The 24,874-nt window shown below is 36.5% G+C and overlaps 1 protein-coding gene across 1 annotated transcript in view; it reads left to right on the top strand.

Annotated features, from left to right (window-relative positions):
• Positions 1 to 5,895: 5,895 nt before the first annotated feature.
• LOC138712340 (golgin subfamily A member 6-like protein 1) overlaps positions 5,896 to 24,874 on the top strand; it is a 37,278-nt gene continuing 18,299 nt past the window's right edge. The window contains exons 1-7 of the mRNA XM_069843997.1: positions 5,896 to 6,088; positions 18,512 to 18,773; positions 20,148 to 20,222; positions 20,417 to 20,488; positions 20,767 to 20,832; positions 23,400 to 23,474; positions 23,677 to 23,766. Of these exons, the coding sequence (XP_069700098.1) occupies positions 18,513 to 18,773; positions 20,148 to 20,222; positions 20,417 to 20,488; positions 20,767 to 20,832; positions 23,400 to 23,474; positions 23,677 to 23,766 (639 nt within the window). The 5' untranslated portion in view covers positions 5,896 to 6,088; position 18,512. The remainder of the gene's footprint in view (positions 6,089 to 18,511; positions 18,774 to 20,147; positions 20,223 to 20,416; positions 20,489 to 20,766; positions 20,833 to 23,399; positions 23,475 to 23,676; positions 23,767 to 24,874) is intronic.

Here is a 24,874-nt window from a genome sequence, read left to right as displayed (position 1 = left end):
GAGTGTCATATGATGCTAATTCATTGAAATGTTTAATAAGATCGCTTCTTTCACTTTGGCTTATTTTCTGAAAACATGGAAAACGAGAACATTTACAGTCTTCTCCCATAATATGACTCATAGCACGAATTTTTTATGCATCTGTAAGACGTCCTGTAACTTTTCTCTTCCTTGAATTTACAGAACATGGAATGGGTCCGGATAATTCATTTTCTCTAACGTCAGAATTATAAAAATAAATTGCACTAAGCACAAACACTACAATATGTACCATAAAAGTATAACAAAGGAAATAATCAATACCCTACCACAGACATCTGAACACTGGAATAGTACAGCTGTTTGTATTATGCTCACAAGTAGTTCTAATGAAAATTAATATAATTTATTGTCACATGGAATAACAGCTAAACATCATACAGTTATTTAATAATATTATTATTGTATAATACAGATCGTATAGGCATATGTAAAAATAAACTAACCAGCAATGTGCTATGACTCTAACATCAAGTTTGTAAAAGCTGTTTGCATTAGTTTCTGTGTTTAAAATAGACATTGTTCGTTCTTTCTTGGGATGGATGTGACATTGTTCATTCTTCCAAAGTATACAGAAACTTTAACGCAGAATACTGAGGACAATTTTCCTTCTTACATAAAACCAATGCAGCCAAATGAGAGTACTCCCCTTCTACTATCAGATGGCACTATTAACTCAATTTCGATTTTTGATGGACCTTGTTCGTTATTCCCGTGTGCCCTTCAATTGTGATATACTAGAGACTACAGTAGGCCTATTGCTCAAAAAACTATTTATATGGATCGCTATGTATAAAATAATCCAAATTTTAGCAGTGTTATTACGAATTATTTTTATATAATTTTTAGCAAAATACGCAATGCTTGGGTAAAATATCCTAGGCCTATGCAACTGGTTGCAAAGTAGTTCCATTGCACTTGTGCGTCTTGGAACATTCCCTATCATTGTGTTCTTACCTGGCCCACTATTGAATCAAAGTGCATGTGCAATTAGTCGTATAACGTCAGTTATTTCACGCTCTTCAGAAAACGCCTACTTTCATTCCTACCAAAAAGTTGTTTTGAAAACCCTCACTTTTTTCTCCGCTTTGCATGTGTTTGCTCAAAATAGGATATAGGCTATCATGAACTATCATTCAATTGTATTCTGTGGAATAAATACTAAGGGTATGACAGTTGGCTCCAACTCCTGAATGAAACTCCGAGAATACAATGAATAACAATAAACACAGAAATCAATTCTGCTATAATCTTTCAGTATTTTTCACATCGTGTTGAACGTATAAAATACCGGTGTTGGTAACCAGGAATAAGGGTATGACAGTTGGCTCCAACTCCTGAATGAAACTCCGAGAATACAATGAATAACAATAAACACAGAAATCAATTCTGCTATAATCTTTCAGTATTTTTCACATCGTGTTGAACGTATAAAATACCGGTGCTGGTAACCTGGAATAAGGGTATGACAGTTGGCTCCAACTCCTGAATGAAACTCCGAGAATACAATGAATAACAATAAACACAGAAATCAATTCTGCTATAATTTTCAGTATTTTTCACATTGTGTTGAACGTATAAAATACCGGTGCTGGTAACCAGGAATAAGGGTATGACAGTTGGCTCCAACTCCTGAATGAAACTCCGAGAATACAATGAATAACAATAAACACAGAAATCAATTCTGCTATAATCTTTCAGTATTTTTCACATTGTGTTGAACGTATAAAATACCGGTGCTGGTAACCAGGAATAAGGGTATGACAGTTGGCTCCAACTCCTGAATGAAACTCCGAGAATACAATGAACAACAATAAATACAGAAATTAATTCTGCTATAATCTTTCAGTATTTTTCACATTGTGTTGAACGTATAAAATACCGGTGCTGGTAACCTGGAATAAGGGTATGACAGTTGGCTCCAACTCCTGAATGAAACTCCGAGAATACAATGAACAACAATAAATACAGAAATCAATTCTGCTATAATCTTTCAGTATTTTTCACATTGTGTTGAACGTATAAAATACCGGTGCTGGTAACCTGGAATAAGGGTATGACAGTTGGCTCCAACTCCTGAATGAAACTCCGAGAATACAATGAACAACAATAAATACAGAAATCAATTCTGCTATAATCTTTCAGTATTTTTCACATTGTGTTAAACGTATAAAATAGCGGTGCTGGTAACCAGGAATAGCCTAACAAAAATTCACCCCGTATTCTCAATATTGTCTGTTGTTAAATTTAATAAAAGCAATTACACATGGGCTATAAGTTATAGTCCTATTTAAATTTATTCTGTATAGGAGAAATAAAGTTTTCTGTAATTTATATTTCATTACACATTTATTGTTTATTTTGCCATATTGTTTATTTTGCACGTGTAAGTCTGGCGTTGTGCTGACACGACTACAGAGGAGTCCGCGTATATTCTAGAATGCCATGTCGACGCAATTGCGCATTTTATTCCTCTTCACTGCATCAGCGTGCGGGATGAGTTGCTCATTTGTTTTGTTTGTGTCAGGGTTGGGGAGTTTCTAGATCCCAGGACGGGAGTCGAGTGTGGCAACTTTAATTGAGGCAAATACAGTTTTCTATTACATTACTACAACTTATTTATGGGCCTATATGAGACGTGTAGAGCAATTCAATAGGCCTACACGTGTTTAACGTTAATAAAGAAGCAATAAGGCCTACACTTTTGAAACTCATTTCTAACTATGAATTATATGAAAATGTCTTTATTTTTTACTAAAACTGTACTTTGTACAATTAGTTAATCTAAGATCTAATAAAAAATCTTAATGTACGGTATATTCTGATTGCCTGAACTACGTCCAACACACAACCGCCCTCTGTCTGTGGTGGTTGGAACCTGAGCTCGGTTTACATGAGTGGCGACGTGAGACATGTGCGGTTGTGTCCTGCGTTCGATGCGGTGAGTCATAATTCAAGATTTTTTTTTCTGTAAATCTTACAATTCAAGTAGTTTACGAACCCGTGGGGGACGATGTGTTAAGACTGAAGTAAGAAACTGATTTAAAGTGAGTCCTGATTTACAACTTACAGATGTAATAAACAAGAGAACGTAGTTCGCATCCCAGCTTAAGTTACGATGTGAATTTCAGCCTTGCTGTCCGTGTGCTTTACGTATTTTAATAAGCTTTAATTTGGATCTGGAATTACATTAATAAATGTTCGACAAAGTGTGATGGAGAAATAGTTAGGCCTAGAATTCTAATTTCCAAGTTTAAAAAAGACATATACGAAAAATGAAGTCAAACGGCGTCTATGAATATAAAGTTAATGCATCTTATCATTACAGGCAACACAACTGAACGATCTGTAATATAAGTTATATCTACCAAGGGAGCTTACGTTAAAGACATTGAAAATGTTAAGATTTTCGCTCTGTATTAGTCTTAATATGGTCGGTAATGCATCTTGTTTTGTGCAAGAAAAAGAGAATCAAACAGGGCACACAGGAATGTTGCAATCGTCCAAAGACACAAATTTGAAAATGTTTTCGTTTCTTCACTGATACCCGGTGAGCCTGTTTCTATGAAATCACAGAAATTTCACAGAGTAGGGCATTTCTTGCATATCTGGCCTGGAACAGGAAATCGTTAGACGTAGTTGGCGTGTTGGAGCCTTCTTTAGTTACAAGCCGGAGCCATACGTCGGCAACACTGTAATTAACTGTCAACCGGAGGCCTAACATACAGAACACGTGTTTGTGCTAATGCCGATTTCCAATGTAAATTAATGTTACAGTATAAGTGTGTGTTGATGGAATTATGTTCGTGGTCATACCAAACGTTAATTGTTGATGTATTATAAACTATGTGCGTGTTGGCGATAAAAAAAACAAGACAATAAATGAAAATAAAATGGTTGCAGTCTTTGGGAATTTTTAGGTTATTGATGACAAAGTAATTGACTATTCTACTAAATATTAAATATAGTTTTATTTGTGGTTTGTGTGTATCAGAATTCTAGTCAAATTGTTGGGTCTCGCCTGCTATATCAATAAAGTTACGCTGTTGGTTTTCAAATTCATTGTAAACAGCTGTTTTGTGATCCCATAAATGTTGCAGTTTTGTTGAAGATTCGGAATGCCTGCTATACGTCAGAACTACCTATAATTTGTAGATGCATATAATCACTTTGTTGGTTTTCAAGGTTTGTTTATTAATATTATTTATTTTGTAATAAATTATGTATAAACATGTTTCTTTTCACTTCGTATTTTTTTAGAGGATTTAAAGTTCACTGAGTTTACGCTAATTGACACATAAATGTACTTAATAGATTATATTGCGTTTTGTTACGTATTATGTTGAACGTATGTTTTTTATATTTTTTTCATAGGTTTTTTCACTTGGGTTAACTGTATTTACATCCTCATACTTTTATTATAATAGGTATGTCAATAGTTTCTTCTGTTTACATTTTATTTTAGGCCTGTTTGCATAATTTACATTCTTAACTTGTTTTCTGTAGTTATATTTATTTAAAATTATATTTTAAAAAGTTTATAATAAATAATTTAGGATAACAGTATTGTTATGGTGACTGGCCAAGTTCAAACTAAAACTAGCTTCCTGGACATCTGAAATATTTATAGAAAAGCGCGACATAATAACATGAAATTAAAATGCATATGATATCCTACACCTTTCACGTCAGAGGTGAAACAACATTAAGCGGCAAAACATTGCCAATTTACTAGCCACAAATTTGTTAACTGAATGGAACTTAAGAATACTGCGTAGGAACTTACGTCTTTATTGCATTATTGATTTTATTATTTTCGGTGCAAGGAATATCTTTTTTATTTATTTACTTACCTTCGTACTATCAATAAAAACATGTTTTTTTGTAATTATTTTAAGTGGCAGCCTTTGTATGCAAGTAGCCTACTTACGCCGTATTCTGAAGTAAAGCTAATTGATTGCAATAAAACACTATTTTCGAACCCGTAAAAATTTACATCACTACTCCGAATCTTGATCTTACCTTTGTACATTAAGTAATATTGAAAAAAATACGCGTTATGAACAAACACAATATCATTTTAAAATCTCCTGCCTCCACTCTGCGTTGCCAAACTTACCCATGCTCCGGCTTGTAACTGTATAAGGCTCTGGCAGTGTTGAAATTAGGTTTTGAAAAAATGTAGATCTGCATAAGTTACGTGTCAAGATTTTGGTAATTATTTACTTTACCGATACCATAGTGCGTTGTATTCTTCACCTAACATAATTGTGAACATTAAATCCAGACTTTAAATGGACAGGGCATTTAGCACTCATGGGTGAATCCAGAAATGCATATAGTGCGTCATGGTGGAAGTAGGCCTAGCCTATATATCTCTGATCTGAGTTACGGTGTTGGGCTTTGGCCATTGTTGTTGTTGACATCGGATTCCATATCTGCAATATAAGCTTACATAATTTCCAGCCATTCATTCTTTGAGTTTTAGTGTATTTAATAGGAGCGAAGGAAAATGTGTTCATAGAAATGAGATTTCCTGCAGTAATTAAGAAAGCCAGAACTTTATCACACGGTGAGTGGATTGTTGTGCAACCTCTGGACAGGATAACAAGCTGTTGACTTGTGGTACCTGTCACGTGATTTATCTCTACTGATATCTTATTAATATTTATTTTAAAATGAAAGTCATTGCAATATCTTATCGTTACATTGCAACATTTTAAAATAATAATCCTTCCTCCCATTGGCTGTATTCAAACGCCACTTGTATGATCCACTCTTCCTTGCTTGTGTAAGCTGTCTGACAGCTTTATCTGGCTGTTTGTTAACCGGTAGATAAGGCACTGTATAACTCCTCAGAAGCAGGGCTGTATCACTACTCATTCTCGTTTTCAACCAAGTGGTTTTTGGTTCGAACTTCTTCACTTTTCTCTCCGTGTACAAAGTCTGTGTACGATTGTGTTCGGAATTGACCAGAACTCCGTCACTGTTGGTAGCACCGTTCTTCGTTTCGCTCAGTGTTAACATAACTTCATTTTCAATTCACAAGGTAAGTTCTGGCTGTGAACAACAGCTTCTTCTTCTTCTTCTTCTTCTTCTTCTTCTTCTTTTTCTTTTCCATAATCATATAGGGAACAAGAATGTGGAACTGATAAAGAATGACGGGCTGAAATTCCTGCTTCTCCCATTTCGTCATCACTGGGAACTGATAAGGGACTCTGCACCCCATAATTCATGATTCCCATGTCAGCATATATTACTTCGGATGTGTGGTGGTTATTATCTTGTGTTGAGAAATACGTTATTCATACATTTTGAAGCAGAAGAATAACGTTCCTAGCACTTAGCTGTCGGTAGTAAATCCTGATTATTTTGAGGCTGATATAAGTTACTTAGGAGGGAAGATAAAGCAACACGTCATAATCGCAGTACAGATGGATATATAAACAGGGATGTCCATTCTTCGTGCCTATGCCAATAAATTCTTAAACATTGTTGATGTTTGACTGTAACTGGCTTTTATATTGAGAGATATTCTGAATTTAAATTTACACACATTTCATAAAGTGGAATAAAATATTGAAATCATGTGCACTAAAATATCTATAGTTAGTGACTGGTAAATCCGGCCCTGTAACGAATTTCACCCACTCCGCTTCTAACAGTCCTCACGCTGTCAACAAACACGTGACAAACCGAGGTAGAGGGTAGAGAAGAGACTGCCCTGCTACTGCTACTATTGATAAAGAAAACATATTACTCACCGGTGAATCATAATGGTGTTGCTTCAATTACATTAGCCTCAGAAACCGTTTTAGCTGTATTTGATAACAGCCATCCCATTAACTGAACACATAAACCTGTTCAAATATTTTATTTACTATTACTTGCTTATTTTCTGTTACCAAAAGGGGGCTTTTTAAAAAAACAGCCCTATACGAACGGTTGGATACCCTTAGATAAATCACACGAGAAATGAAGAAAAATTCAAACATTAACCAAAATGACATATTGCAAGAAAGGGGCGAATTCACATTACGTATTTCTGACAACAAAATCAGAAGGAAAGTAAGTTTGAAAAGATTTCCAAGGCCCTGGTAAATTACTACGTACATTAGTTCGCCGAAATTAACTATTTCATCAAACATTTGTGACGGATGGTAATTAAAACATTATTGGAAACTTGGACTGCAGTGTCCTAAATGTAATATATCAAATAGCAAATACACATTAAAGCGATCTGAGGGTATTCTGAAAATGACTATAACTACAGCTCAATAGTAAATACTAGTTCGCTATTATGTAGTTTAATTAGTAACGGGAAAACGTTATGCCAACCCAGTCGCAATCCTTTCAACAGCTGTAAATGAATTAACATACTCCTTTAATAAATTGCGAGTTAATCACACTCTTCAGTAATTTCAAAATTGTTTCGATAAGCTAACTGCAAATTAAGAGGAAGTACCAGCCAGCACTTTGCTATAAAAATAGAATAAAATAATGCTTTTAAGAAGTCGCGTTGTGAAAGTAGCTAGCAATATATTTTCATAAAATTTACTCTGTCACACGTTAAAAGTGTTAAAATTGTTAAAAAGGTATTTACTTTCGACAGACGGCCCGTTTCTTAGACATCACCATAACCAAAACAAATAACAGACACGAATTCAAAATATACAGGAAACCCACTACAACCACAACACACATACACAATTCATCAAACCATCCCATACAACATAAACATGCAGCTTTCCGTGCAATGACACACAGATTAATTAATATACCAATGAACAATAACAACTACGCTGAAGAATTAAACACAATAAAATATATAGCACAAGACAATGGATATAACCCTAACATAATAGACACACTAATAAAAAAGGCAAAACAAAAACAGACCAAACCAACACAAACAACACGCGAGAATAAATACATAACATTAACATATCACAATACGAATACCCACAAAACTGCAACTTCATTCAGAAAACTAAAATACATAATTGCATACAAAACAAATAACACAACACAGAAATACTTAAATAAGCACACTAAACATTCAAATATATATAATTCAACTGGAGTTTACAAATTAAAATGCAATAGTTGCCCACATTTTTACATAGGACAGACAGGAAGATCCTTTCATACAAGATACAACGAACATATTAAAGCTATAACCAAACCTTACATTACATCAAATTATGCAGATCACATTATCGACAATAATCATGACTACAATAATATAGAAACAGATATGGAAATTTTACACATCACACCAAAAAGTTCACAATTAAACATCCTAGAACAATACGAAATATATAAGAATACAATAGCACACCCACAATATATACTTAATACGCAACTACAGTTTAATACGCACACATTGTTTGACGTCATAGTACGTCATAGCATACAGACAACCAACCCCCACCATAGGAGCAACACACCCCCACCCCTACCATCGACAACTGCACATCGCAGAGCCAAAATCAGCAGTGGTTCAAGAGACACTGAAGACGACGACAAATAGCGTCGAAACGGGCCGTCTGTCGAAGGTAAATACCTTTTTAACAATTTTAACACTTTTAACATGTGACAGAGTAAATTTTATGTTTTAAACAAAGTGTTAACGAGAACTTTAATCAATGATAAATTTTCACGAGAAAGAAGTGTACCCATAGGATCCGTAGTTACAACAACATGTGCTTCCCAACTAGGCAGTCCGTGGTTCCATTCCTGACGTGGGGTGAAATTTATCTCTATGCCAAAGGACTCGGTAGGTCTTGCACTTGTCCTGTAACGTCTCCACGATGGTCCTGTATTGTGAGAGATATGTCATCCCCTACATCTCGTTGGCTTGTTAAGTCGGTTAAGGCGGAGATAAAACAAGACAAAGAAAGAAGTTGTGTACGAAGACAGGCCGAAGGATAGCGAGACTCCCTCGAACCATTAAGAAATGGACAAAGGGCTAAAGTAACGAAGAAGTTCATTACGCGTCATCATCAGTAATTATCAAATCAGGCCTGGCATTGAAATCAGTTTCCCGCTTTCAAACTAGGCAGAGGGAGTCGGATGTTAACACCGAGTGAGTAAGTCCAAGACGACATTTATTATAACTAAAAAACTTGAAACAATTATAAAGAAGAACACACTAACTACACTAAATTGTTGTAACAAAAACTAAACTAAAGAGCTAGTAATATATTACAGAACGCGAAAGCGAAAGATCACCAGACCAAATGTTTTCAATACGTACAACACACAGGCAGGCAAGACTGAGGACCTGACCACCTGACAACCATAAACTGACTGACAGACTCTCGCTACTGAAGTGTGTGGTGGGTGGGGAGCAATTTTCACCCCTAACTTCTCCAAGTTCTAGGGTCGGATTTACCAGTCACTAACAGTAAGTGATTAGCCACTAGAAATTAGAACGAAATCTTGAATTCAGATAGGTCTAAGAGAACTGTTATATTAACTTCGTTTCTGGACATGTTTTTCACGTAAAATTCCTCAGTGTTATGTTCAAACTTCATTACACGGGAAGCAGCCATATTATAGGTACCCTACAAGCAAAACTCAGCTCGGACTCCTCTCGGCGCGCATGCTATACCCTTCTTACTCCACTGCAGTAGGCGTGAGAGCATGCTGGGAACGGGAGCATACGTCATCTGCGCGAGACAGTCACGCCCGCTGGTTTCTGCGCACTGAGTTTTCCTTGTTGGATGCCTGTAGCAAGGATTGCATCAGCAATGATAATTAGGCGTAAATCCATTATCGATATTTAAGCATAGCATATTTCAGTTCCGACAATAGGAACTCTAAGCCACAATATCACTCTCGATTTTTAAGCATAGCATATTTCAGCTCCGAAAATAGAAACACTAAGCCACAATATCACTCTCGATTTTTAAGCATAGCATATTTCAGTTCCGAAAATAGAAGCACTAAGCCACAATATGACTCTCGATATTTAAGCATAGCATATTTCAGCTCCGAAAATAGAAGCACTAAGCCACAATATCACTCTCGATATTTAAGCATAGCATATTTCAGCTCCGAAAATAGAAACACTAAGCCACAATATCATTCTCGATTTTTAAGCATAGCATATTTCAGTTCCGAAAATAGAAGCACTAAGCCACAATATCACTCTCGATTTTTAAGCATAGCATATTTCAGCTCCGAAAATAGAACATCTAATCCACAATATCACTCTCGATTTTTAAGCATAGCATATTTCAGTTCCGAAAATAGAAGCACTAAGCCACAATATCACTCTCGATTTTTAAGCATAGCATATTTCAGTTCCGAAAATAGAAGCACTAAGCCACAATATCACTCTCGATTTTTAAGCATAGCATATTTGAGTTCCGAAAATAGAAACACTAAGCCACAATATCACTCTCGATATTTAAGCATAGCATATTTCAGTTCCGAAAATAGAAGCACTAAGCCACAATATCACTCTCGATATTTAAGCATAGCATATTTCAGTTCCGAAAATAGAAGCACTAAGCCACAATATCACTCTCGATATTTAAGCATAGCATATTTCAGTTCCGAAAATAGAAACACTAAGCCACAATATCACTCTCGATATTTAAGCATAGCATATTTCAGTTCCGAAAATAGAAGCACTAAGCCACAATATCACTCTCGATATTTAAGCATAGCATATTTCAGTTCCGAAAATAGAAGCACTAAGCCACAATATGACTCTCGATATTTAAGCATAGCATATTTCAGTTCCGACAATAGAAGCACTATGTCACAATATCACTCTCGATATTTAAGCATAGCATATTTCAGTTCCGAAAATAGAAGCACTAAGCCACAATATGACTCTCGATATTTAAGCATAGCATATTTCAGTTCCGACAATAGAAGCACTATGTCACAATATCACTCTCGATATTTAAGCATAGCATATTTCAGTTCCGAAAATAGAAGCACTAAGCCACAATATCACTCTCGATATTTAAGCATAGCATATTTCAGTTCCGAAAATAGAAGCACTAAGCCACAATATCACTCTCGATATTTAAGCATAGCATATTTCAGCTCCGAAAATAGAAGCACTAAGCCACAATATGACTCTCGATATTTAAGCATAGCATATTTCAGTTCCGAAAATAGAAGCACTAAGCCACAATATCACTCTCGATATTTAAGCATAGCATATTTCAGTTCCGAAAATAGAAGCACTAAGCCACAATATGACTCTCGATATTTAAGCATAGCATAATTCAGTTCCGAAAATGAAAGTATTTTTCCTTTAATTCCAGTGACCATGGAAACATTGAGCTGTGAACTAAATTTCTGCATATATGACTAGTTGTAGCAAATGGAACCTAAAGTCAGATTTTTAATTTTTTTTTTTTTCTTGTGGTTTCAAAAAGAGAATGAAATTCTGAGCATTAAAAAAATTCATGTTTCTAGGTGCTATAGTTTTTAATATATTAGGCCTACGTATTGAATGTTGATATTACATTATGTACTTTTCGAGAAAAATGCAATTAAAGTTTTCACTTGTTTTCTTAGCAACTAAAAGAAAGATTAGGTATTTAAGAAGCACTGTATAAAACTACGTCCTAGTTTAGTATATAAAAAGCCTACAGGAGCGCAAGATGTCAAAACATGGAAATGCAGTTTTTACGCCGTAAATTCGTTATTTTGCTCTCCTGTAAAATTTCCTTTTACGAATTTAGGTCCCTTTTCTCTCAACGGGTCACATATTCATACATTTATCTTGCAAATGCTCTACACTCCCGTCATTCGTGCACGTAAAGAATGACGTCACGGAAGTTAGATGCGAAGCGTTACACTGTGTTATCCGTCTTTTGCGTGTTAATAGCCGGCCTGCCTTGGAGTCGAACCCGGTGTGCAGAGAAGGGATCCTCTCCAAACTTTGCCCCCTCCACCACCTCCGTTTGTAGAGAGGGCCGGTGCAGCTGGTGGCTCATGAAGTCAACTTAGCCATTTGGAGTTTAAATCTAGCATATTTAGTGTGACGCTTGCCCATGAATGTTGAAGAAATGTTCGCACTGTTTGACTGCACATAGCGCGGTGTTCCCTGTGTTACGCAGACAAGATCACGGCACTAGACGCAGCAATCACGCGCTCTCTTCTTCTTCTCTCTCTCTCTGGCCGCTCCTTCATTGTTTTCGGCTTATCGTTACATTTGAACACAAACCCAGTTCTGTTCCGGCGGTCTTGTAATGAAGTGGATCACAAACATTTTCGAGACGCGCACCACTTTTGAGTAACACAAATGTTCACGACCACCCATTACCGTACATATACTCAATTCCAATGTGCAAATTCTTAAAAAAACGAAAAGAACGATAAATATACAGAAACACAAAAGCCATCACCCAACTTCTAATATTCCGTACCTGCAAGGTGAGAAATCGGAATATGCAAACCTGTTCTCCAATTCTCTTTGGCTTCTCAGGCTAGCCTTTCTTGCTGATATATTTTTGAACACTTAAACACTTTGAATAGTAGTTTGCAAAACCAAAATGTTAACATAACAGCCAGAGACAAAATCGACGGATTAATAAGGAAACTTGATTTCTGATCGACGTCACTTGGCAAAAAAAAAAAAAAAAGTTTGACTCATTCCAATGCATTAAACAAGTCATGGAATATTTAGCTTCATACTTCTAAATGATACAACACTAATGAGTTAGTTTTTACGGACACGCAATAAAGTTTACTCAATTTTCAACAATACGTTATTGAGTATTTTCCTGAAGAAACTCAAAACAATCATTTTATTTCAAAGCTGGATAAGGGAAGTCGGGGGAATATGGGCACCTTAGTACTATTTCGGGTGCAATATCTCTCTGGTTTTTCTAATAAATAATTTTACAGCTGGGATATGTTTCTTAACTATTTAGCTATATTATATAAGAATCCTAACTGCTTACTCCTAATTGTATACAAGTAAAACTGGAAAATGCAAGTTAATGTGTTTTGCCCATATTCCCCCGAGTGTGGGGGTAAAATGGGCATTAATGATGTGAATCATATTCAACTGAAAGAAGTGAAAAACACTTAAAATACTTGAAAATATAACTGTATTAACTATATTATATATTGTATATACAATTTGTGATGGTTATTGCGTAACGCCTTTGGCAGATGATGTGACTCTTTGGCGATGAATGACGTTTGGAGATTCTAATACATTTGAATCAGTTAAAGGAATTGTATGAATTGTAGGTTTGTCACCCGATGCTGCAGTGCCAATGTAAACAAAATCAGGAATGACACTCATGTGCAGTGAAAAAGGGCCTGAAGCTCGGAAGGCATTTACAGCAGACATACATTGACACATCTGTTCCATGCTTCTTTGACAATGGAAGCAAACTCGACCTTCGTAAAATGTATCCTATGTTGCCTGAAGAAAGCTGTAGCACTACTGTTGTAAGCTTTCTTCAGAGGACCAAACAGACCTCCATCTGCTGATTGAAGCCAGGCTGTAGTGTGTGGAGGAAGACAAAACATGCATAATCCATTTTATACTGCAAAGTTAAGAGTGTCAGGATTACAACTATGTGAATCACGTGCATCTACTATCAAAATCGCAGGTGCATGCTTACTGATGTTGAAATAAGCAACGAAGTTCGTGATTATTGACAAAAAATATACGAGCTGTGATCATTAAATTCCGAGATTTTGTCTGCTGTGGGCGAAGGGATCACGTGATTGACACGCGTTCGCAGAAGTGACACTAGACGACCTTGAAAAGACGCGACACGAAGTTTCGAAGCGCTCTCTTCATTGAAACCTGTGTTACACCTGGTTAGCACGTGCATCCGCGCACTTGCGAAATGCGATGGACTCGGAACTGAAGCAGAGAGCCAACGTCAAATTCTTTGGGAAATCGGCAACCGTAACCCATGGAATGTTGAAGCAAGCCTACGGGAATGAAGCAGTGATTCAGGCGAGATGTTTCGAGTGGCACTCGTGCTTCAGAAATGGCAAAACATCACTGAAGGACGACGAGATGCCAGGTCGACCACGCACGTGCAACACTGGCGAAAATGTCGAAAAAATTCGACGAATTGTGCATAATGATCCTCACGTCCATTTTGAATATGAATGACTACAGCTCTGGACAAAGAACAAATGGATGCTCCATGACGTCACTGCTCCAGCTCACAGTGCTCTCGCAACACTCCAGTCTTGCACTCTTAATGAGATGGTCGTCGTTCCTCACCCCCGTATTCACCAGATTTGGCCACCTGCGACTTTTTTTTTTTGTTTCCGAAGATGAAATTCAAGCTAAAGGGTCACCGTTTTAGCACTGTGGAGGAGATCCAACGCGAGTCGCAGAAGGTGCTTGGAGGCTTCAAGAACGCGACTTCCAGGAGGCGTTCTAAATATGGCAGACACGCTGGGATCAGTATATAGCTGCCCAAGAGGACTACCTTGAAGGTGATGGCAGCCACATTTAAATTAGGTAGTTTTATTTCCACTTATGGGACAGGTCTCGGAATTTAATGATTATACCTCGTATCTCCGTTAATGTAGGCAGACTGCTTGTTGGAGTACAACTTACTGGCAGCAGGCAGCTCTTCTTTCAGTCATTATTGTCCTCACTCCATTTATAATGATACTTGGAGAAAAGTAGTTCCCTGCTGCATTGAAGCAGGCCACAAGGGTAATGGTTTTGTCCTTTTCTTTAGAGTAAATGCAATGCACCACTTTGTGTGCTTTGGGTGCAATGACATCTTTCGCTCTTGTAATCGTTTGTAGGCCATTTTCATCAAGATTGAAGAGTCATTTTCATGAACTGTAATGCTTGCCCATATTCCCCCGAACATTAGCGCCCATATTACCCCGACATGTAGGGTTTACTTTGAACAGTTGGCACTACCGTAAACTATTCACAAAACAACTTCTGACGCAATAAAACGGCAGTTCAAGATGTGTATTTTGTATGTATACTATTAGATTTAAAATATTTTCTAAACTTCATGTGTAATCTACTGCATATAACATATCTAAAATAAGTATTGTGAAATTTTAGTATAATTGGAAATCAATACTCACGACTTAGATGGCTGTTTTAACAACAATACGAGACAGTACTGCATAGCGCTCATCGTACAGCAACCATTACGATACTCTCACTTTATACTAACCGTTATTAACGAAGAAACTTATTTCTTTGCAAGAGTTTCGACATGAAAACTTAATAATGCCCATATTCCCCACGTGCCCATATTCCCCCGAATTCCCTTACTGAATCCGTTTTTAGACAGTTATGTTCATCTTGGGTCTAAAAAAAAAAAAAAAAAAAAAAAAAACTGGACTGGTTGAGACATGTACTTGCCGATGTAATGTTGAAACTACATCTCTTTTCCGAAGACCATACACTAGTTAATTAATTAATTAATTTTTAATCTGTTATAGCATTTGCAAGTTCGTACTTAAATAAGTTCCTAGTGTATGATTGTCATCAAAACAAAAATGAGAAATTGAAAATGGTAACAGTTTCTGAATATAGAGTTCAGATATTTTCTCAAGAGCAGATACATTTATAACATTAATTATTTTCTTACTTTATAACTACTGGAACATTTTAATTTTATTTTTATGTTTAACATTTTTTAATATTTATGTTTCTAAGTTACACAAAACAGAACTGCACGCATTGTATTCTTCACCTGACATAATTAGGAAAATTAAATCCAGACGCTTGAGATGGGCAGGGCATGTAGCACGTATGGGCGAATCCAGAAATGCATATAGAGTGTTAGTTGGGAGACAGGAGGGAAAAAGACCTTTGGCGAGGCGGAGACGCAGGTGGGAGAATAATATTAAAATGGATTTGAGGGAGGTCGGATATGATGATAGAGACTGGATTAATCTTGCTCAGGATAGGGACCAATGGCGGGCTTATGTGAGGGCGGCAATGAACCTGCGGCTTTCTTAAAAGCCAGTAAGTAAATAATAATGATAATAATAATAATAGTAATAATAATAATAAATAATTATTTATTTATTTAATCTGATAGGATTAAGGCCATAAGGCCTTCTCTTCCATCCTACCAGATAGCACATATAAATACAAAAAAGAAAAACAAACACTGATGAAAGTAATACATTTTAAATTAAAGCCCTATAGAGGGTCAACAGAATCAAAAGGACACTATAGAGCTCTCATCGAGCTAATACAAGAAAAAAGAAAGAAAACAGAGATAGCAATGATGATAGTGATAATTGATAATAATAATAATAATAATAATAATAATAATAATAATAATAATAATAATAATAATAATAATAATAAATACATTACGTATTAATTGTCAATTTTACAACAGCATAGTTACAATATTTACTATATGTCATGGGTTAAGCCGAAGTTGCGCAACCTGACAGGTGTTCAACAAGCAATTCCATGAACTAGAATGTGATTTTTTAATTTAAATTTAAATTTTTATATTGTCCGACAGTCTCTGACATGGTCAGGGAGAGAGTTCCAGAGGCATGGAAGAGATATGCTGAAAGATGATGAGTAGAAGAATGTTCTGTGCAGAGGAATAGAGAGAAGGTACATGTACCGGGTTCGAGGTAGTGAAAGGTAAACAAAACGAGATGCTAGGTAAGAGGGTGTGGAGGTGTGGATGATTTTAAATAGTAATAAGAGAGAGTTGAAGAATTTTCTTTTTTTAAGTGGACTCCAAGGCAACAATTCTAGTGACGGTGTTACATGATCGAATTTTCTAATGTTACAAACGAAACGAACGCAGATATTGTAAACACGCTGTAGTCTATGGGCAAGATCAGTAACTTTCCCAGTGTATATTAGTATGTCTCTTTTGTTATATTTTGTAAATCACCTTGCGATCCCCTCAGCTTTTCACACGACCCCCAGTATGTCGCGACCCCCACTTTGGGAACCACTGCGTGTGGTATTTAGTGTAGCTGTATGCAAGTAGTCCTGTCTGTAAAGAGTTCTTTTTTCAGTTTGCACACTAAGATAAGAAATTAAATGTTTTGCGGCATCCCGTTGAAAAATACAAATTAATTGAAGCTAAGGAACATGCATATTTTAAATATTGTTATACACAACCTTGAGGCATTACTCATATTTGTAGAATATGATGATTAAATAGTTGTTATTTAGTCAACGCTCTGAAGACGGGTTGCAACCTCAAATGTGACACTATAAAGCATCACTCATGTGTCAACTAAGCCAGGAGATAGTGGGGTAGGGTGGTCAGTTCCTTTCCCTCTCCATTGCATACATCGCCGACTAGCTACATATTACACTAATCAGACTTCATATGCATACAAACAATTGAGGGCTTTGCCGGAAGAAAGGCGGATAGACCTCTACGCCCTTCTTCGGGAAAACGGATTAAAATGTAGTGAATAATTATAGTAGCGAAATTTTGTTTTGATTGTACTGTACATACCTGCAGGACAGAGCTAAGTGCGTGTATAACATTTTATTCAGGTGTGTTTTAAAATCTTAGATTGCATGTATCTCAATTCGCCATATTGACGTATACGCCCTTTGCCGGCAAACCCTTCAATTGTTCTTACTTTGACACATATCGTCAAGTGATTGTACTGCCTGATAATAGGCCTACGTATTAGCCAGAACATCAATCAGAGGTGATATATATATATATATATATATATATATATATATATATATATATATGAAGTTATGTTATTTAATATAAACTATTCCGTCAACAAATCCTGGTTTCACACCACAAAAATTGCTCTAAATTGATCGTGATCAAATCTCCAGTATTTTTCTGATCAGAAGTTGTTCACCCTATTTTTCTAACATAAATAATATTTAAAGTCGATATGCAATAATCCTTTTCGTATTCTCTTGAATTTTGTATAAACGTTTTAAATTGATCGGCAGGAAAGGATAACTTAACAGAATAGTTTTTTTCAGTCATCTAGCATATTTATTTCACGATGAATTCTCAATTCTGTCATTAAAACGTGTTGTAGGACAATGTTATGTTTGCGAGAAAACAGTAGGCCATCTCTACTCCAGACGTAAGGGAAATTATTCAGTATTTGTAAGGTAGTCAATAAACGTCATTAAATGTATACCTACGAAATAAGAATTTAGATCTGTTTGTGCCTATCCACCTATGCATGGGAACGAATCTAACCGTGATATTCTGAAACTAATAGGCTACAGTATCTAGGCATGCAGATGAGTACGATAACTTCTGTCACAGTCAGAGAACAAGTTGTTCACAGCTGAAACAAAGGGAAGCTCTAGCCAGGAACCTGTGTCCTTCACAGCCAAAACCCCACTCATTCCTTGCACATTCATTGCAGCCTGAAGCCAATATGAACTAGGCCTACGTTTCACTGCAAGGTCACAACTTAATACAAATTATATTTGAAGATAATTAATTAATGATTGTTCTGCAATTATGGATTCGTATTTCTTATTTGGGCTGTGCAGGATGGCGAAATCCATTTCAATCCCCAAGCTGAAGGATGTAGTCAAGATCTTGGAGGAGGAAGTCCTATCTCTCTTGGAAGAGGTGAAGAACCTTAATGAGGTGCAGGACAGGATATCCTCAATCGACTTGGAAACAGGAAAGAAAGGCAAAGGAGCGGAGAAGAACAAGGAATCTGAGGGGATGGGAGTTGTGAACACGAAAGAGAAGGAACTGCTAAACAAACAGGAAGAACTCATAAAAGTGTACAAATATTTAGAAAAGGTAAGAGATCTTCAATTGTCTGTAGTTTCCATAGTTACAGTTAGGAGAATGTAAATTAATCACGATTATTTAGAGCAGTTGTTAAGGATTCTTTCAATACTTTTATTTGTATGCAGGCTATATTCCATTCAGAAAGTGAGCGACCTAGAAAGGTAAAGACAAGGCATGACTACATCTATAGCCATTGAATCTTAGAAATTCTACCACACCACAAACTGGACTGACGCCTGATTCAAATTGAATTGCGTTATTTCGTGTTCGAATGAAAGTGAGAAATGAAATGAAGTTGCAAATATATACACAAATATTTATTAATTGTCAATTATTCCATAAAGCTTGTCTACATATTTTCTATTACTTATATGAGTTTATTTGTTTCCTGTATTTCCTAACATGATATTTATATATCAGGATCATTTTCATTGGTCGGATTGACGTGAGCATAGATGGACAATGGGACTACTACAAAAATCATTTTCGTGCACAATCCACGCTATATTTTTAATTTGCTTGAAGCGATTTATTAAATAATATATTCAAGAGTAATGTAGGAATATGTTAGAGGAATTCTTCTTGCACTGAAAACTGATGCTCCCTGGACCAAATGATCCCTTTTTAATTATTTACATACAACATCATTTAAAAACATTTTAAAAGATTTATTCTTGCAGCGAACATATGCTCCTTGGACAAAAATGTTCTTGTTGTAATTAATTAAATACAATTAGAACTAAGGACAATATTAAAACAATTAAACTTGCACCAAATTCCGATGCGCTTTGCACAAATTGATGATATTTTAATAAGTTCGTAGTTTTTTCTGATATTTTATAACGCTGTCATGACTGAGATATCCGTTAACTGCTTTTTGTTTATAATAGTATGTCATTATATAAGAAGTCGACCTCAAAGGGATGAAGGTCATGCTTTAGATGGCCCGTAAGCCACGAGTTGTGCGAAATATGTTGCTTTGCTAATTGTTCAGTATGCAGTGTTGTGTAGCTACTATACGGAACTGTTGCCTATTAAGTACATAACTTTGCCAAAGCTCACATCGTGTCTCTCTCTGCTTCTATAGAGTGGCGAGTTAAAATTTTTAGTTTATTTTCAAAGATATAAGTACTTTTATCCTCTAGGCATGTGGTATGGGAAGGTATCGATATTTCATCCTGCAGTGGTCCATATTTGCAAAAGTTTAAAGTCCTCCCATGATACATTTTTCATACAGGTCACACCGGTACCCACTTTATAGTAGATTTCTTTTCAGTTGTTTATTGTGTCTGTTACTCTCTATTAGTTCATAATCAGACACGTATTTCTGTCAAACTGAAACCCAGCTGAGTGACAGCTAGTCTGAACCCGCCTTTGTTACAGTTACAGGACGAAAAAATCAAACAGCTAACGCAGGAACACGAGGAGGAGAAAAAGTCGTGGCTCCAGGAGGAAGAAGTAAGTGATGAGCTGTTACCATGGTTACACTTATCAGAGACAATCCTGAGCCGCGATCATTCAATGCGTAGTTGTGCTGTGAGCACTGCATAATCATCAGCATCATCATTATGATAGTTGTCACTTTGCCTTCATGAAATCTTGTACTTGTACTCAAATTATCACTTCCGCTTAAACAGTCTTTTTTGTTACAGTTTAATGAAAGAAAGCTGGAAAGGCTGGAGTATGATTTGAGAGAGTGCGAGTACCGGCTGCAACAGAAAGTAGTAAGTTTTGAACTGTTGCCATGGTTACATTTACCAAAGTGATTCCTTGAGATCCAGTATGTAATTAAGTTACATAGTTAAGAACAATTAGTTTTATTGCATAGTAACGTGTGACAGAGGTGCTCTTTTTGAAATATAGGCTACTATATCATCATTAATACCAATATCACAATCACCGTCTGTATCGTAGCCATCATTGTTCCCTGGCTTCTTTTACAGTCTTATGCATCCAGACAATGTAACTTGGCTTCCTCTGAATCTGTTCGTTTTGATTACAGTCAATAGACGATGATCTGTTAATTCTCAGAGATCAACTGGAGGAGAAGCGGCGCCAGGAAGTAGCGGTAAGTGATAAGCTGTTACCATGGTTACAGTTATCAGAGAATTTCTGTTGATTTCTTTCAATCACTGAGCACACAGTTTTTCTTGGTAAGTAGATGTAAATGTAGGCTAAATGTAAATGTATTTATTATGCTAATAATTGTAACAAAATATAATATGTACAGATTCTGTGCCCTTTCTGACCCCAACTTTTTGTTATACTATATTAATTCTGACATCAATACTTATTTTACCATTTCTGACACCATAATTTATTGTTGAGCTCTATCATATCTGACACCAGTAATTTGTCGTGGCGCTTTCCACGACAAGGGCGGATGGCTTATCTTTGAGATAATCGCGAGTTATAATCTCTATCAAAATAACACAAACAAATCAAACACTGCGTTATACTTTATAGACGGTTCTTTCTTGTGGAAAGGAAGGATTCCTACTATGAATGTGATCTTAGGTTTTCGGAAATATTACAAGTGTAGAAATTCACTAGTACTACGTTTATTAATAAAATATCGATTTACTAGAAAATAACATATTGAGTATTCAATGATTTGGAAAGTATGAAAATTTCTGTTAATTCTGAAGTATCAAGATAACTAGTTAAATGAAAAGCTTAAAGAATGATCTGATGACTTTACTTACAATAAATAGTAAGGCGAACCCTGGTGCTGTCCTCTGACGATGCCATATTCAGGACTCCTTCCTGGACGTTGGAAGTGCTACTCCATGACCAATAACTAATGACCGCGTTTTCAGCGTTTCATGTCCTTTTATAAACTCTTGAACCGCGTCCTTTGTGGCGTACGGAGTGACGCCACTTCACTCGCGAATCCTCTAAAAGAACGGTGTTGCACTCGCCAAACGCCACGCTTCTACTTATTAACTATTCTTTTAAATCGGCGTTTCCGGTCGTTACTTAAAACAATATGGATTCAAGGAACTTTCACGACTGAATCTGTTTTTTGATTTGACCAATGGAAATTCAGAATTTCGAAATCATCGCCAATTAAAATGTCTCGCTAAGGAAGCTATATCTTCGCTAATAAGTCAGCTGTTGCTAAGCTGAGTTCGCGATACGAGTAAAATGCAAGATGCAAACGTACACATTTCTGCCTGTTCAAGGTCTGGACTGTGCTTTGATGCTGACGTTAACTAAACTGTGCTCTGTAATCTATCGAAACAGGAAGCGAGCTCTTTCATTGTAAAGCATGTAATAATAATACGATTTCGTTACTTTAAAATAAAGTGAAATATATTGCTCATCATAATCCCTGGGCTCAACACAGATAAAACTTAGCACACCCATGAAAGAACAGAACTCGTGTTCTGATCCTGAATTTAAATTAAGGAATATATAATACAATTTGTTTACGTCTACTACACAATAAGAATATATAAATTTAAATTTACAATTTTTCATTACATATAAAATTCATAAATAACTTTTTAAATTTAGTACTAGAACTATTAGAATTGATAAGATTAGGATATTTAAATATAAATGTGCTACATATTCTTGGGCCTAAATTACTACTGTGATTAAATACTGTAGCAGTGTTGCATTTTGGTTCAAACAGTCTTAAAGAATTCATACCTTTTGTTCATAACTATGAAAATGCAATTCAAAATTGTTTCGATTTTTATGTACAGGGACATCATTTTATTTTTACTTCAATTTTTATTGTACCTGAGTTTTTAATGTACTTCACTCCCACCCCCTCTACTACTAAACTTCCAACCGTTCTCCAGACAGAACCGAGGCCGCGTATGCAGTACTGGGTTAGTATATGTTCTCGTTTTCCAGTGACGAAAGAGCTTTCAATATTGAATCATATTTTCGCACAGGTACTGTCGTCCGTTTGCTTAAGTCGCATCCCGGTTTCCCCCACCTGCTTCTGTTCGCCCCTCTGTAAAGTCTAGTAGCTGGGCTGTCTTAGCTCTTTTCTGAGAACATTAATTTCTGTTAGAAATTTGATGTCTATGTAATATTATACAAATCTTTAAAATAACTTAAATAAAAGGGCCTCGTTAAGTAATTAACTGTTACGTGATCCCCCCCCCCTTTCTACGACCCTGCGACAAATCCACTTGAACGGACAGTAGATAATATGTCTGAGTAATTTTATCTTTTCGGGTCGGGCAGAAATGAAGATTGAATTTACAGTACGTAAGGTACTCTTGTATAGAGTAGGTACAGAATTATTTCAACATGAGTTACTCGTAGGAAGGACGAAACTGGCATATCATCAAAATCCGTATTATACACTGGTAGGCCATGGCAGTTGATCTGTGATCCATTTCTTATGAGCACATCATGAAAATCCAGATGTTCCAGCAGATGACCAGTTTCTTTAGAACTGATCATAACATTCTTTTAACATCTTAGAATAGGTTGGATAAGATGCGCTATTTGGAAGCCTCCATCTAAACATTAACGTTTGTATCTGTTATCTGTATTCCGGATGATGTACCGTATACCAGGCAATCAGCTTGTTTCCTTCATGAAAGCCGCTGTTTCAAGTCAGCGTCACCTAACTGAGCTTTCTGCAACCCAGAATTGTTTTTATTACAGAAATACGAGGAACAGCTGGCGATCCTCAGAGACGATTTGGAGGCGGAGCGAAGAATGAAGTGCCAGATAGAAGAAGTAAGTGAAGATGTGTTACCATGGTTACAGTTACGAGAGAGCTTATGAAGCTCCATTCCGTTACTGCGTATTTTTGTGTTCAGCATAGCCCCATATCAAAAATAACAATAATAACCATCATCATCATGGTAATCATGTTTCTAGCCAAGTTACCACACATCCACCAGAACTTCCTCTGAACCAGATTTGTTATTAATTATAGAGTAAAGAGGAAGAACTTCAACTCCTGAGGACAGAACTTGAAGCGAAGGAGGAGGAATTGAAGAAGCTGGCAGAGATCCGGAAGGAAGTAGTAAGTGTGACCTGTTGCCATGGTTACAGTTACTGAGCAATGATTGATACAAACTGTCAAACTCTTTCGAACGAAGAAATTCCTAATGTACTTTAGTCCACTTCATAACCTGAAATCACCCGACGCACGTGACCCCAACGTAGCAACATACTTGCCCCACCCCTACTTCCTAATTTGATGTAAGCTAGACTACTACTACTACTACGACTACTGCTACTGCTACTACTACTGCTACTGATACTGCTACTACTACTGCTACTACTACTACTACTACTGGTACTGCTACTACTACTACGACTACTGCTATTACTACTACTACTACTACTGCTACTGCTGCTACTACCACTACTGCTACTGCTAATACTGCTACTACTACTACTACTGCTGCTACTACTACTACTACCACTACGACTACTGCTACTACTACTACTACTACTACTGCTACTACTACTACGACTACTGCTACTACTACTACTACCACTACGACTACTGCTACTGCTACTACTACTACTGCTACGACTACTGCTACTACTACTACTACTGCTACTACTACTATGACCACTGCTACTAATACTATGACTACTACTACTACTGCTACCGCTACCGCTACTGCTACTATGACTTCTACTACTGCTACTACTACTACTGCTACTACTACTACCACTACGACTACTGCTACTGCTACTGCTGCTACTACTACTACTACTACTACTGCTACTACTACTACGACTACTGCTACTACTACTACTACCACTACGACTACTGCTACTGCTACTACTACTACTACTGCTGCTACTACTACTACTACTACTACTACGACTACTGCTACTACTACTACTACTGCTACTACTACTATGACTACTGCTACTACTACTACTACTACTACTACGACGACTACTACTACTACTACTACTGCTACCGCTACTGCTACTATGACTGCTGCTACTACTACTACTACTGCTACTACTACTACTACGAATACTGCTACTACTGCTACTACGAATACTGCTACTGCTAGTACTACTACTACGACTACTACTACTACGACTGCTGCTACTACTACTACTGCTACTGCTAGTACTACTACTGCTACTGCTACCGCTACTGC

The sequence above is a fragment of the Periplaneta americana genome, chromosome 2 (assembly GCF_040183065.1).
Source record: "Periplaneta americana isolate PAMFEO1 chromosome 2, P.americana_PAMFEO1_priV1, whole genome shotgun sequence".
In the NCBI taxonomy this organism is placed as follows: Eukaryota; Metazoa; Arthropoda; class Insecta; order Blattodea; family Blattidae; genus Periplaneta; species Periplaneta americana.
The sequence above is the reverse complement of the archived record's forward strand: the minus strand, read 5'-3'. Positions and strand labels throughout refer to the sequence as shown.